Genomic DNA, 15,582 nt, shown 5'->3' with positions numbered 1-15,582 from the left:
TTTATGCGTACTATACACGGAGTTACACAATTTTCTTTGGGCTACCTCTAGTTTAAACTAAAAGAAAATGCCATCAGTTAAGTTAAATGCCATCTATATTAATTTTTACACTAGAATTAGATTACTTTTGTAACTTGAGAGATAAGTTTGAAGATTTTAGCGTAATTTAAATATCTATGGCAATTCTTTTCAAAGGTGCACAGGTACAAAGAAATATTTCTATGTCAGTTATAATCAATTGGTAATAACGATTTCTAAAAATAATCATTTGATTTAAGCCTGGATGTTGCTTCTGGATACAAATGTTGTTCGTTTACATACTATTGCATCAATAGCTTGATGCAAATTCATAACAAATTGGACTTGAGTCTTCTGGATATAGTGGAGTAGAAACATGTTTGATTGATGTAAGATAAACCATAGAACCTCTCCATTCAAAAAAGGTGTTGAACTCATCTTGCAGCTCAAAGAAACTTTCAGAATCTCTTCTGTAAAATAATATAAGCAAAATATGGTTTCTTATCAAAATAGCTTTAACAAAGAAAACTGGCATTACACTACTCTGATAAAACAGATGTCAGCCAACATAAATCAAACAAACACTTATAGAAGACCCTAAAAACTTTGCAACTACAAACCCTAAAGAAACTCTCTGCATCAGATTCTTTTTTTTGTTTAAAAGACAGATACTAAGCCCTAGTTTTAAAGAAGACAAGTCTTACAGAGAGCTAACCCCATTCTAGGGATCCTCATAGTTTTGGTTTTCACACAGACCAAACTCACTTCGGTCTGATAAAGTTACAAAGTCTCTCTTTCTCTCTGTCTACCCTCGGTATCTAAAGCCACGGGGCATTCCGGTAACAAACTGGCCTTCTTCCTCTTTCCTCCTCATCTCTATGATCTTCCTGTGAGAGTTTGAATGCACCGTTGGGATGAAGGTGGGGCTGGAAGCTGGACGGTACTCCGGAAGAAGACGGCCTGATCTGAACCGGACTCCACAAGCATTGCAGAGTGTCTTAGGACCACGGGGACCTTCCCTCCACTGTGGGGTCTTGGTTGTCTCGCAATGAGTGCACTTCCTCACTGTCCCATCTGCGTTGAACGGTTCCGGACAGTGAGAGTTGTTGCTGTTGTTGTTGCTCTTCTTGCGTCTCTTCTTGGCAGAACTCTCGGAAGAGAGGTTGTAAGTGTCTTCAGAGTCTGAATCATCATCCAGCAGAGCAAGCTTCTTCTCTAGCATTTCGGATAAGAAGGCGTGGAGGGACAGGAATGTGGGGATTGTGGGGCGTTTGCGCTTGCTTCTGATGCCTTTGACGGGGAAGGCCAGTCTCTGAGCTCTGTTTTGGTTCTGGAACGAGGCCGCAGAACCATTGGCTGCTGCGTTCTCGAGAACCGAGACTGGGCTTGAGGACTGAAACAGCTTTGAGACTTTGACATCAGGGAGGGAGGTTTCAACGGTAGAAGAGATTCCTGACTGCTGCTTCTGCACACATGAAGATAAAGTCAATGAATCTATATTCAGACATGCTACCAATCATGGAACATAGAAGAGTTAGGGACAGAACCATGCTTCGAATCAAAAAGTATAGAAAACAGAACAAAGCACGATCAGGATTTCACATTGATCAACACATATCCCACTCTGAAGAGCAGATAAGAGACTAATCTAATCATAATAACTTAACTTCCTATATACACACCAGGACAGGAAGATCAAGAGAAAGATCTAAGAAACAGCACAACATTCCTTTTCTCATACACGTTAAACACAAAGATATACACTCTCTACTGCCTCCACAACAAGGATTCATTTGCAGGTCATTTCCTAAAATAATACACTAATACTACAAAAGTAACAATCACCTTATTTTTGCGTGCACCCTTATAACCTATTTACCTAAAGCGGTTAAAAAAAGCACCCAAGTGAATATGAAAAATCTCTTGCATTACCCTAATTACTTCCTTACAAATGCATTAAAAGTACAATATATGCGTAGATAATGAAATAACAGATGTGCAGACAATATCTAGCATTTACACAATTTTTTCTAACATAACGCAGTGAGAATCTGTGGAAGGCTTGAAAATCCAAAAAAAAAAAAAATAGATTTCCTAATGCAAATAGATACTGAAGTTTGAATGCAAAATGTTGCTTATTCCCAATGCAATACTTTCATGTCATAAATGATTTATAAGCGTGATTAATAGTACTTTTTTCTAACCTAAAGCAGTAAACAGCTAACCAAAGCTCATCTATGTGAAAGTTGTTATGTTGCAGAAGTACACCCAACTTTTCACAAACCATAATAATTTATACAAAGCATGTTTTGTTTGCACACACTATTCTAACCTACATGCAGTGAATAATCTATCAAAGCTTGAATTCAAAATGAAGCAATTATGTTATTATACTATTATTGTCTTTGATACCCATTTAGTGTCCAAATGCAAACGTGTTCAGTGAATGAAACAACAAAATCAATCGAATAATATGCCTAAATGATGCATATAAGACTATCTCTAAACAAACTGCAAATGGGAACTATCAAGAAGAGAAGATAATAGCAGCGTGCTTATAACTCACCAGAGTGGGCACAGGCTTCTTCTGGGCTCCCACACGCTGTCCATTGCCGTTGGTGCCACCACGAGTGAACTCAGAGGACAAACTTGTGAGCACATCCGATGGTGGAGGTATGAGGTTCTTGAAATCGGCACCCCAGTCTCCCTCTTCGTTCGTTGTTTCGATGTCCTCAAGAGGGAAATCGATGTGATTGATGAGATCATCAAAGAAGTTGTCCGTGAGACCCTTGAAGTCCTCTTCAGGTAACCACGAACCGTTGTTCATTTTGTCCACCCACTCACTGTCCCCCAAAAAAAACCATAAAACCAAATACACAAAAAACAACAATAACATAAGCCAATGTATTAAACCAAAAACCAAACCAAGTTTACAAATTTCAGAGATATTAAAATAAAAAGGTTTCAGCTTTCAATTCAATATGAATTGTGAATAAGAACATTTTTTTTTTCCATTTCACAAATTGAGTTTTAAGCACAGTCAACATGGCTTGACACACAAAGCGGGCAGCACTAAAGCAGTTTCCTCAGAATATATATATATATATAAATGGCAAATTCTATTTTAAGCAGAAAGATGAAATCTTTTATGATTTAATTTAATTTATTTCGTAAACCCATTTCGGGGACAGAGGATAATCAGAGAAACCAAGAGAGAACAGTCATTTGTTTGTCTCAATTTAAACACAAGAACAAGATAAAAGGAACAACCTTTCTTGCATTAAACATTTGTTGTCTCAATGTTTAGAAAACATAACATAAGGAGAAATCTTCATCTGAAGAAGAAGAAGAATGCACGAGAGAAAAGACCCACAAACCTTCTGGTACAGCTGACTGTGTAGAACGTATTCCACAAGCGCGAGCCGAAGGAGAGAGAGAGATGGAGGAGAGAGAGAATCTAAACTTGTCTGAAATTGGGGATTTAGGGATTACACAACTGAAGTGAAAGAGAGAGAGAGAGAAAAGATAGAGAGAGAAGAGTTAATATGCGGTCATGCATATGGAGTTTTCAGTGTATCTTCTTTATTGCAAATCTTCTTTTTTTGGTAAACTGAATTTACTCAATTTTTTTTCTTCACTTTAATGACATTTGTACATCATTTTTTATTTGTGAAAGGTAATAACTTCTGAGTTCTTCTGACCAACAAAAAAATACATCATTTTCCACGCTTTTAATTGGGACATATATTCATTGGAGAAGTTCAATTCAAACTCTATATTAAGCAAAGGATTTTGAAAAAATAATCTTATATGGTTAAATATTTTTACAGAACATATTTCTCTGTGATATATACAAATATGTATACAGCTCATATTCCTTTGTTGTTGAGATTTTTTCCCCAATGTGTAGATTCAATAATATTTGAACACAAGCATATAAGTGGAACCTCTGAAATACGTCCAAGTAACCATAATTGTATTAATCGAAAAATCTAAAATACAAAGATACAAAGTTTTTAGCTGGAAACCTTTTTAAAATTTATTTCAGTTTTATGTTTCATAAGTAATTTAGTTATAATATTCAATGGCCTAACCAATACGTGCATGTCTTAGAAAACTAAGAAAAAAAAATCTATTTAAAAATAAGGATGGACCTTTTAAAATATAAATAGATCATTATGTTCAGGTTTAGAGCTAAAGGGTTTATGATTTAGTTTATGATTGAAGATTTATAATTTTCTTGCTAAACGACGATTAGTTTTATAATTAAATATTTAAACCTCGCTAAAATATGAAATGTTTTTATAATTTGATATTAATTTTAAATATTTTGTAATCAGAATAAATTTATGATATAGATGCATTTTAATATTTTATGCATTTTTATATCTTAATTAGGACTAAAGTGTTCTAAGGCTTTTGGATTCTCATACTTTATTCTATATATATATTATAGACTATTTTATTAAATATAATTTATTTATATTTAATATTAAGTTAGTTGTTGTTAAAAGTAATAAATAAGTAATTTTCTCTATTTTTATATATTAGATTTATAGTGTTTTTACTAGACTTAAACATTTATTTGCTTGGATGTTTTATAGAAATATTAGACGAATAATTTTGATATTTTTCAAAATTTAAGTAAATTACTATTTTATTCTTAGGATATTCCACTGCATTGATTTGTATCAAATGTAGATTCTCTGATTGTTTAATGAATCGATATTGGATATCATGTTGATAAAAATTGTTATTTTTTTGGCAAATACTTAAAAATAAATTCTACAAAAATTTATATATTTATTTTTAATTAGAGAATATGTAGCAATCTACAAAACTATTTAACAAAAAATTAAAATATAAAATATTTAAAACTCTTTTTAGTTTTAGAAAAATATTTTATCAATACTCTTTATAAACTCACAATCCGATTTTTAAAGAAATCTTTATTAATCGATCATGTAACTTCATTTTGATAATCGATTATAAAGAGACCTTAACAAGCTTGAAATCCTTACAAACTTCTGGCTTCTGCTACGTAGATAACTAAAATTTTAGTTAAGAAACTTCTTTTGTTCTTAAACAACACTACAAAGAAAATAAACTGTTTGATCAGATAAAAAAGGAAAATAAACTGTACCAATTTGAGCTGATATAAATTATAATACGAAGCTAGTCTCAATTAAATATACAATATGATTGTGTCGAGTAGTTAAGAGGAAAACTAAACTATCAAGCACATGAACAGCCCCACATGTCAAATCAGACGACATGCCTTGAAGAAATATGGCTCGTAGATCCGATCTGATACAATTATTTTCTTATACTATTTCTAGATTCTTAAATAAATAAATATATATATATATATATATTATTAATTTGTAACTAGTACATCATCCTTTGTTAATAGTCTTAGAAACAAATTAAAGATGATATCTTCAAAATGAAATGGATAGATCACCGACGATTAAGAGAGGAGTCCCGGAACTGAATGATTATGGAGTTTCCTCATGGGAAGGTGGGTCTCCTCCTGCCTAGCTACCACATGATGGGCTCTCTTAAATATCAAGTTAAAATCATTTCTTTCCCCATAATTTTAACAGTACCAAAATTTGCTTAAGTTTACAAATTACAATTCCTGTATATACACATTCGGTTTGTTATTTTCTGCAATCATATACCATGTGGGGTAGTTTACGAAATTATAAGAAATTTTGTCCACCATTATTAGGTTCGTCATTTGTTTATAATATGCAGTCAACTTAAAAATTACTATTGCAAACAAAAGTTATTAAGTGAGACTTCAATGAACTTTTCATCAAAATATATGGATATAGTTTTTTTTGTCAATATTTACGGGTATAGAATAAACCAAAACAAATTTTCAATTAGTTTGGTGAGAATTTCAAGTCGATTCAGTAGGGTTTATAAAAGACTTCAGTTTGACTTGGTTTGGTTTGGTTCGGTTCGATAATCGGTTAATTCGGTTTTTGAAAAAATAATTGTTAACCAAATTTCAAACTTAACTAATCGAAGTAACACAAATTTTGAATTGAAGTAACCGAACTAATCAAAATTACTATAAAATTACTCAACTTTAACCGATTTTTTAACCAAAATATAATTAAAACCAAAAATTGTGGTTAGTTTAGTAAAAAAAGTTAAAACCGAACTACTCAAATACCGAACTGAACCAAACATGATTATGACGGCACCAACAGTAGATAATATTGGTGGTGGTGATGGGTTGGAGAAACATAATGGACCGGTGATGGTGAAGCGATTAACAATGGTGGAGATTTTGTAGCTTTCTGAACAAAAAAGGTCTTTGATCTAATGCTAGATCTCAATTTTCTCCCGACTAGGTGGGCTTTGCACCCTATCATTACTCGGACCAGTTTAAAAATGGACTAAATTACTTTCATAGATTTCCATTAAAAGTGGCATTGATGATTTTTAACATTGCTTAAACTCTGAAATCTGATATGACAATGAAATAAAATTGTTGTATACATATGCTTCAATTTTGTGGAAGCCTCTTTGGTTTAGTGGTTTGACCAAGGATTCATTAATGCTTCTACATTAAGAAGTTTGAGTTTCAATTTCTGGAGAAAGCATAATTATGCGAATTAAAAGAGAAAAGATTTACAAGAGATCTGTAGCATGGTACAAGGAGTACCATCAAGGATGAATCACATATGACGGCTCAGGTGATGCAGTCAGAGAGCGGCTCAATTGATGCAGTCAGGCATGAATCCTCATATGGCAGGTAGAATTGTCGACTGTAGAATCGTCTGTAATATTTCTCATAGTTGCAATATCATAATTATCCAGTGTTAAAAAAAACATATGCTTCAATTTCCTTTAAAAATTAAATTGGAAAGAAAAAAAATAGAAGTAAATTTAATAAATATAATCCACAGTAAAAATAGGAAAAATATTATATGATGGGGTATATAAGGGCATACAGTGAAAAAGGTTAAAACCATAGAGTGCACCATCAAAACGTTTCTTCTTCCTTGGAGATATGATCACATAGAAGGATACAAAACCCTTCTTCTTCTTCTTCTTTTCACTGCGACGGTTTGTTGTTATGCACCACAACTGACCGTAGACTCATGGTTTGGAATCCATGTTTAGGGGAAACTAGATGGATCCAATACAAACATAGTAATGAGAGATACTCTATCTTTGCTCTAGGATACGTAAACACCAAAATCTGGTCGTAGCTACAAGATCATTAGGTGTTGGAAACGTTATAGATATTCTTGTTGTGAAACAAACGGGCCAGTTGTTGAAACTTATGAGTTCAGCTCTGATTCATGGAGGGTTCTTGATGACGTTACTCTTGACGAAGTACCACATGGTTGCGTGTCTATCAAGGGAAATATTTACTGGGCTAATACATATACAACAGATGACTTCTTACTCTTTCTCGATGTTACAAAAGAGAGAGTTAAACGCATGTGTCTTCCCCAGTTTCAATATTCCGGCTGTAATGTTCTATCAGTTGTTGGAGAAGAAAAACTCGCATTGTTACATTTAAGCAATTTTACATCAAAAATGGACATGTGGGTAACGGATAAAATTGATATTGATACTGAAGCCGCGTTGAGGTGGAGAAAATCTTTTACAGTGGACGAACCTGACTATGTTCCTCTTCCAATGAGTTTTTTGCTCGATGAGGAAAAGGAAGTGGCCTTGCGTTGTGCTTGTAGTGAGGTCAGCGAGTTCATGGTATACACTCTTGGAGAGAATGGTAATTGTTACGGATTAATTTCTTATGAAGAAGAATCTACGAATACACCATTTATTTTCAAGTATGTTCCAAGTTTGGTTCAAATCTAGCAATAAGGTAGAGACAGATAATGAAACTGGTCCATCACACACCGAAGTATGTTTTTGTTGGCAGCTTTCATCTTTTTTTTTTTTGTTTTCTAGACAATGCCATTTGAATAATATATTGAATTCCTTTCACCAAACCGTGAAAGATGGATCTATCTTCTCTTTGGTTTTGACCCATCTTTCACGGTTCGTTTCCTTTTACACCCATTTTTCTGGACCAAAAGGAAAATATACTGAATTGATCTGCTAATATTTACTGTTCCTTTCTTCGTTGGGTTGTATAGTTTTTGGTTTGATATGCTCATGTTCATATGGTGACAAATTTCCAAACCAGATCAAGATTTGTGTCTCTGTATATTGCATTTTTCTTATACTTGCTTTGGTGGTGTTCATGACAAAGATTAACCGACGTCAACTGAAACTTATCTGCTTTTATCTCTACTTTCATAGCATGTTTGTGAATATTTTTATGGGTTTTTGCTTATTCATCTACAGATTTCTTTGCGTCTCACGATGGGTTTTGGTGAATTTAAATATATTATAGAACTATCTTATATTATATCACCAAAATTTAAGCGTGACATGAATTATGTTAATTCGCTTGTTTGTTTTGTAATACACTCTGTAATTACCTATTGTTAATCGAGAAGCTGATAGATAATATGTTTTTATTGTTTTTTTTTCTGATACTTTGGCATGATGCAGTGTGTGTGCTTTCACTGTTTTGTTGCAGATCCAATATGAGACCACTGGACCTGAGATATGGTCATGTGGAAAGGTTCTTTTGGATAATTGATGGTTTTGTTTCTGGTAGAATCCATTGACATGGCAAGGCTTCTTGCTCGGGATTCGAGAAGAAGGTTTATCAGTGAGTTCTTCACATTTCAAAAGGAAAGATATATACCATGCTCTCCGCTATGCTAACAATGTCTTGGTCCAGTCCACTGAATGTCATCCTAACCACTAATAGTTATCACATTTGTCTCTTCCTAACAACTAAAAGCAATATATACTGTTAGGTGGGAATCTCATCTGGACTAGCAGCTGCCACAGCAATCAATTTGCAAAGAAGCCAGAAAATACAGGGAAGATTATAGGGATAAGTTTATTCCAAGGTTAAAACCTGAACATAAACGACAATCAGTGAACTCATGGAAGTTTAGTTCATGAACAACGATGTAACAGCTGAATGTCTTTCCCGAGTTTTGGTGAAAGATATCTATCCATTGTACTGTTTGATTCGACAAGAAAAGAGGCAGATACTATGACCTTTGAGGCCTGATCTGCTCCTTTTTCTTCATGGGATACAAATAAATTATCTATTTTCAACAATTCTTCTTTTGATGGCATTGGAGACACAATTAAATGATTTTTCTTCAACATCCCTCTTCAGACTCCTGTCGATGCCAACACTGACAGGAAGATCATATAAGCAAACCTTTATAAACAGCCAGAAGCTCACATTATTCAAGAAAGCATGTCTAATAAGCTTGTGTCCAATCTACCATCTGATAACATATCCATAACCATCTTCATGGTAGAAGTATCTACAGCAAACTCACACCTCTTCATTTCTACAATGAGAATATAATATCTGATATTAACATTTAACATGTATATGACCAATAGGAAAATATAAACATTTAAATGTATTTTTCTTATTTAAATAAATGATATTAGTTTTACGATAGTTAAAAAAAACAAAATCATTGTAAATCGTGAATACTTTTTAAAATATTTCAAAATCACAATTTAATTTATGATATATAAATAATTAGTAACTGATTTGAAAATTAATGTTTGTTGTTTTTTATTTTATTATAAAGTACATTGAAATTTTATTCTTTTATTTCTTAGAAAAAAATAGAACAAAAAAAGGAGTTACTTTAAGAAAACAAGACCAAGAAATGATCCATAGACATGTTCTTGGGTGCTACACTAAATCAGTTTATTATCTCTGGTTGAAAATCGATCGAGGTCGAAATCTTTGTAATCATATAATGGTTAATGAAAATTGATATTTGAATCAGTCTAAAAAAAAATTGATATTTGAACCAAAAAAAGAAAGACCGGACACACAAACGCAACTAGAATGAGTTGCCAGTTACCACTGGCGAGAAGTCCAAAGACTCCTGAAGACCCCACAAAATTTATAAAAAAAAATCAAACTGGTGTTAAAGGAGAGTCTGAACGGTAGGTGTAGGTCCATTCCTAAACATCGAACGGTGGAGATTCATCTAGTTCTCTCATCTCAATTTGCATAATATAAGTACAAAAAATCCCTAAAAAATGGCGCAAACAAAAAACCTACTCAGCCTCTCTCTCTCTCTCTCTCTCTCTCTCAGGTACTCTACTCATTCTTCCTTTCCCTCTCTCTCTCAGCTCTCTGCAATCCGTAGCTTCTTCAAAAGATTCGACAGTTACTAGATTTGATTTCTGTCCGTTTTTTTTGTTTTTATTCGTAACTAATTTTTTTGGTTTATTATAATGCCTTTTGTTCTGCTCTCTTAGATCTCGTGAATCCAATGGACCAAGAAGGAGATCCATGTGAAGCAAAAAAGAAGGCTTCTTTAGAGCCTAAAGCTCCAACCGCTGATGACCCAGATTTGGTCTCTCCATCTGGTTCAGACCCTTGTCTGTCTGAAGAGGAACTGATAACAACCACAGAGAGAGAGTCCAGAGGAACCATCACTTTGTCTGATGAAGAAATCATCGAGTCTATCTATCAGAGTCTCTTGCAAATCATTCTCTCGGTGCGACTGCAACAGGGCAGCGCTGAGGCTTGGTGTTTAGATGATTGCAAGACGCCTCTTTCGCGGGTTGCCAAAATGGTTCCGGATACTTGTCCCGGAGCTCCGGTGCAGCTCGCTAAGAAATGGAGGAACAATGGCTCTGGACGGGGCAGGAAGCTCCTCTTCTGAATCTGACATCAATTTGAATCTGACTGATGAATTGTTGTTGTTGTTGTTAGGTATAAACTAAAAGAGAGCTTTTAGGGGTTTGTAGTAACTCTTGCTTTGACTTATGTTTGTACAGTCTTTTATGAGAGGACTTGCTAGCTAACTGAGCTTGTGGTTGGAGACAATTCAGTTTCTGATTTATAAAGAATAAACTTAAGTCTTGTCTTCTCTTTGTTTTCTGGGTTCTGTTTTATTATGTAGTTTGTGTTTATGTTTCATCGAAGTTTCCATCTTTCCCCTTTTTTGATAGATATGTATCTGTTGGTGTGTCAGAGCTTTATCTGCAAAGGGGAAGTACAGCAGAAACAAAAAGGGTCTGAAACTGAAATGGTTGCAACTCTCAATATGAATCTGTGTTGTCATCAACAAGCTTGCACATATTTTGTAATTTGAGTGATACTAAATCATAACAAACAATGGAATAAACCAATAGTAGTAGAATCCACAAGCACTTAAGCTAAGTATTGGGACAATCAAATGGACAATGAAAGATACAAGCTCTTATGTCTATACAAAAAACTTGGGTAGAGTACAACCGAAAACTTTATAAATCTGAGTTTCATAAGCACATAACCAAATAACCTATCATGAATATGACTTTCAATGGATTGCAGAGAATGTTTGGTCTGAAACACTTTTGATCTTGCTAGGACTATGGAACAACGGGAACTGATTAGATGTGTCTAGACGGCTTAACCAACAGGTTCCAAGAAGACATTCCGGGAGCTCCTCCTATTCGGTATTTGCCTGCACAATGAAGTTAATAAAGTAAGGGAGAGTAATAACATTACCATTGGAAACTGGTTTACATGAGCCAAGAATGCCATTTCAATCACGAGTTTGTTGAGGTGACCAAGAACGAAACACGTTCTACTAAAAAGAATGCAATTTTGTCGAATTTAGAATATGACTCTTGTAATAATCAAACATTCGAATATATTCATAACTGTCTTATTTATTTTACAAGAATTTAGATCAAGAATATTAGAACAATGTATTAATATTAGGACTGGCAGCGGTCATAGGAATAATACTACTTATATTTTTTTGTGCAACTAAGAGCATTTTAAAAAAGACTCTTTATTTTAGAGTTTCTAAAACTCTAAATTTGAAGTTTCAAAGTATTTTTTTCAAAAAGTAAAATTTTAAATTTAACTTCAAAATTATTTTTATTTTATACTATGGTCCTTATAATTATTATAATTAATATAAATCCAGATAACGTTTATAAATAACTAGCACATATATAAAAATAATACAGTAATATTAATTATTAAAATCTTACATTAAATATATAAAATTATAAATAGAAATACATAACTAAATATTAAACTACAAGAAAATACCACATTATTTCAAAAAATTATTTCTGTAATACTCCATCTTCAGAAATTTGTTTGGACAATCTTTTAAAACTTTTGGAGGTTCCAGAGAAAAATTATCAGACTATTAGTGTTGTTGCAATATTTAAATTTGTCTAATAATGATGTCTTCATGTATCTTATTTAAATTTTTTTTATTAACTTTCTTTTGTAATATTTGTTTTTGTCTAATTATAGTTTTAAAATAATATAAATATTATTTTAAAATTTTTATTTAATTTTATGTGTCAAATTTTAATTTATAAAAATAAATTTGAATATTGATGATATATAAAAATTAAGGATTAAAATGACAAATGAGAAAACACTTAAGAATCATAAATGTGATGTGTAATTAATTATAAAAATCAATGCAAATAAAAAGATGAAACTTTACATTTGAAGTCTTGTAAGGATTTCATTACTCAAAACTCTAAATTTTAAGTTTTGAAATTCTTTTTTGGAGAAGAAAAAACTTTATATTTGAAGTTATAGAGTTTTTTTTGGAGATGCTCTAATACTATATTTTTTAAATTTCATTATTCGAAACTCTAAATTTGAAGTTTTGAAATTCTTTTTAGAGAAGAAAAAAAATCAATATTCGAAGTTATAGAGTTTTTTTTTGGAGATGCTCTAATATTACTTATACTAAAATGTACAATATCAGGTTTTTTACAAAATATCTAAAGTCCAAATGGACTAAATCATAAAAGTCTAATTTCTGAGGCATATAGAGTTAGATTCAGATTCAATGTTTCATATGTTCGGTCGGCGGGTTTACACCTTTAATTGACACTAGATTTAGATCCGCACAACCATGCGGATATTAATTTTCATGTTTATATATATATTTTACATAATTAGAATATATTTTTAAACCTACTTATATATTTAAATATTTTATATAATTATTTTAAATATAACAATTTGATAGTTTTCATGCCGTAAGTTAATTGATTATTTCAAATCATCACATATATTTGGTATTTTTTATTATATATATTTTAAAATTATTTTTATTCAATTATTATGATTTTGATCCGTAATTCAAAGCGCTAAAATTTTCTTTATCAATATTTTTGTATGTTTATTCATTTAATTTAATAACTATATATATATATATATATATATATAAAGATTAAGATAAGTTAATTTTATACATGAATTAACTAATGTTAATCCGTTCTACCAATATATTATATTAATTTATCAGTGTATAATAATTTTATCGTATTTAGTTAAATACAATGTTTTATTTTAAAATGATAGATATAACTATAAAATAGTAAAATTTGATATATTTTTTTTTTCATTTATAAAAGATAACTGAGTATATATATATATATATTATTGTATAATAACATTAATTTCATTACTAATTACAAAATTAGTGAAAATATTTATATACAATTTTTGATAATTAAGATATTGTTATAATGTTTTTCAACAAATTTGTTAAGAAAAATAAATAAATATATATATATATATATTATATTTTAAATTAAAAGATATCAAATTATATTATGATTTACGCAGTTAAGAGATTATATATTAGCATTAAAGAATTACATTTAATACAAATTTTAAATGATGATCCAAATAAAAATATCACACATGAATAAATGTGAGTTTGTTAACCAATCCGGGTTCTTAGGAGTCGATGTTATATTAGGAATGATATATTATTAATCTATATTATTAGTAATAAATGAATGATAACTGATTTCTAGTGAGAATCCATTTTTAAAAAATCACACATAAATCAAAGTTATGACTTCTGTTTTAATATATAAGATATATTATTGATTATGAATTTTATATATCATCAACGTTAGACCAGGAGTTTTTTATGTAACAGCCTAGCTAAATAATCAGAACAGAATAAGCTCAAATTAGTTTGATAATTTCATGTTATAGTTTGTTTTACGTTAGGTTTAGAGTTCAATAATAACTGCAGTGACTGCAATTTTATAATGAAAGGTTAATAGCTATGCTATGCTGGTAGTGGGCTGATTAATTATCCAAGAACGTCGGAGCACTCGATCCCTCACGTAAAAAATCTAAACACTAACTGATAAATCAAAATAATTGTTTTGTTTAATCTTGCTGGAAAAGGGGAATTAAATATATTGCTAGGATTAGTTTATGCAAATAAAAAATAATGTAAATAATATTTTAGGAGATAGTCTATTTTAAAATATCACAGTTATGATTCTGTTTTAACATATAAGATGTCTGTTTTAACAAAAGACCGGACACAAACGTAACTACAATGAGTTGCGAGAAGTCCAAAGACTCCTGAAGACCCCACAAAATTTATAAAAAATATCAAACTGGTGTTAAAGGAGAGCCGTCAGATCTAAAATATTAAAACAAAATAGGTCCCATTTCTAAATATCCAACGGTAGAGATTCATCTCTTTCTCTCATCTCAATTTGCATAATATAAATACAAAAAAAATCCCTAAAAATGGCGCAAACAAAAAACCTACTCAGCCACTCTCAGACTTTCTCTCTCTCTCTCTCTCAGGTACTCTCTTTCTTCTCTCCCTCTTACTTTCTATGCAACCCTAAATCCTTAGATTCGACGGTAACTAGATTTGATTTCTGTCCTTTTTTTGTTTTATTCGTAACTAATTTTTGGTTTATTATGTGTCTTTTGTTTTGCTCTCTTAGATCTCGTGAATCCAATGGACCAAGAAGTAGATCCATGTGAAGTAAAGAAGGCTTCTTTAGAGCCTAAGGCTCCAACCGCTGCTGACCCAGATTCAGTTTCTCCATTTGATTCAGACCCTTGTCTGTCTGAAGAAGAAGAGCTGCTAACCGATGAAGAAATCATCGAGTCTGTCTATCAGAGTCTCTTGTTAATCATTCTCTCATTGCAGCTACAACAGGGCAGTGCTGAGACTTGGTGTTTTGATTGTTGCAAGACACCTCCTCCTTCGCGGGTTGCAGAAACTGCTCCGGATACTTGTCCCGGAGCTCCAATGAAGCTCGCTAAGATATCAAGGACCATTGATTCTGGAGGACTGAGAAGGAAGCTCTTCTGAATCTGACTGATGTTGTGACATAATGTTAGCTTAGCTGTAAGAGCTTTTAGGGATTGTAATTTAACTCTTTTATAGCTTCTTGCTTTTGCTTGTGTTTGTACAGTCTTCTTAGGCTTTTATGAAGACTTGCTAGCTAACCTTGTTGTTGGAGACATTCATTTCTATCTTTAAGAAGAAAAAAAATCAAAACTTTCTCTTCTTTCTTGTGGGTTTTGTTTTTATGTTTCCTGAAGCTTGTGGCAGTGAAGAATCTGGACTAAAGTTTCCATCTTCCCCCTTTCATAGATACATCCCTAAAGTCTTTGTATTTGTTAGTGTGTCACAGTTTTGTGGGTGTGTTTACATC

General features: G+C 32.0%; 2 protein-coding genes across 7 annotated transcripts; one reads left to right on the top strand and one right to left on the bottom strand.

Moving 5' to 3' along the window:
* Positions 1–528: 528 nt before the first annotated feature.
* Positions 529–3,666, bottom strand: LOC103829731 (GATA transcription factor 11). Of its 2 annotated transcripts, none has more exons than XM_009105429.3 (3): positions 3,396–3,666; positions 2,585–2,861; positions 529–1,483 (listed from the first exon to the last, which is right to left on the bottom strand). In XM_009105429.3, exons 2-3 carry the CDS (start codon positions 2,843–2,845, stop codon positions 824–826), a joined length of 921 nt encoding a protein of 306 aa, XP_009103677.1. In that variant the 5' UTR covers positions 2,846–2,861; positions 3,396–3,666; the 3' UTR covers positions 529–823. The 2 variants fall into 2 exon arrangements, with proteins under 2 accessions (XP_009103677.1, XP_009103676.1); XM_009105428.3 differs by having other exon boundaries at positions 3,289–3,592.
* Positions 3,667–7,874: 4,208 nt separating this feature from the next.
* LOC103829729 (cyclin-dependent protein kinase inhibitor SMR11) lies at positions 7,875–15,438 on the top strand. Of its 5 annotated transcripts, XR_004449000.1 has the most exons (3): positions 7,875–8,734; positions 8,886–10,211; positions 10,378–10,995. XR_004449000.1 is itself a non-coding variant. In XM_009105426.2 (2 exons), exons 1-2 carry the CDS (start codon positions 10,156–10,158, stop codon positions 10,785–10,787), a joined length of 540 nt encoding a protein of 179 aa, XP_009103674.2. In that variant the 5' UTR covers positions 7,913–10,155; the 3' UTR covers positions 10,788–10,995. The 5 variants fall into 5 exon arrangements, 4 of the variants coding, with proteins under 4 accessions (XP_009103674.2, XP_033130166.1, XP_033130167.1 ...); XM_009105426.2 differs by having other exon boundaries at positions 7,913–10,285; XM_033274275.1 differs by lacking the exons at positions 7,875–8,734; positions 10,378–10,995 and adding an exon at positions 14,863–15,438 and having other exon boundaries at positions 10,158–10,211.
* Positions 15,439–15,582: the final 144 nt, after the last annotated feature.

Source organism: Brassica rapa, chromosome A07 (genome assembly GCF_000309985.2).
Source record: "Brassica rapa cultivar Chiifu-401-42 chromosome A07, CAAS_Brap_v3.01, whole genome shotgun sequence".
NCBI lineage: Eukaryota > Viridiplantae > Streptophyta > Magnoliopsida > Brassicales > Brassicaceae > Brassica > Brassica rapa.
This window is presented reverse-complemented; position numbering and strand designations above follow the sequence as displayed.

Bases quoted from the DNA above. Each gene is read 5' to 3' on its own strand.
- LOC103829731 (XM_009105428.3), bottom strand. The intron at 1,484-2,584 runs GTGAGTTATAAG...TCATGTGTGCAG, and splicing joins AGAAGCCTGTGCCCACTCTG to AAGCAGCAGTCAGGAATCTC.
- LOC103829729 (XM_009105426.2), top strand. From the start codon at position 10,156: ATGGCGCAAACAAAAAACCTACTCAGCCTCTCTCTCTCTCTCTCTCTC. The intron at 10,286-10,377 runs GTTACTAGATTT...CTGCTCTCTTAG, and splicing joins CTTCTTCAAAAGATTCGACA to ATCTCGTGAATCCAATGGAC.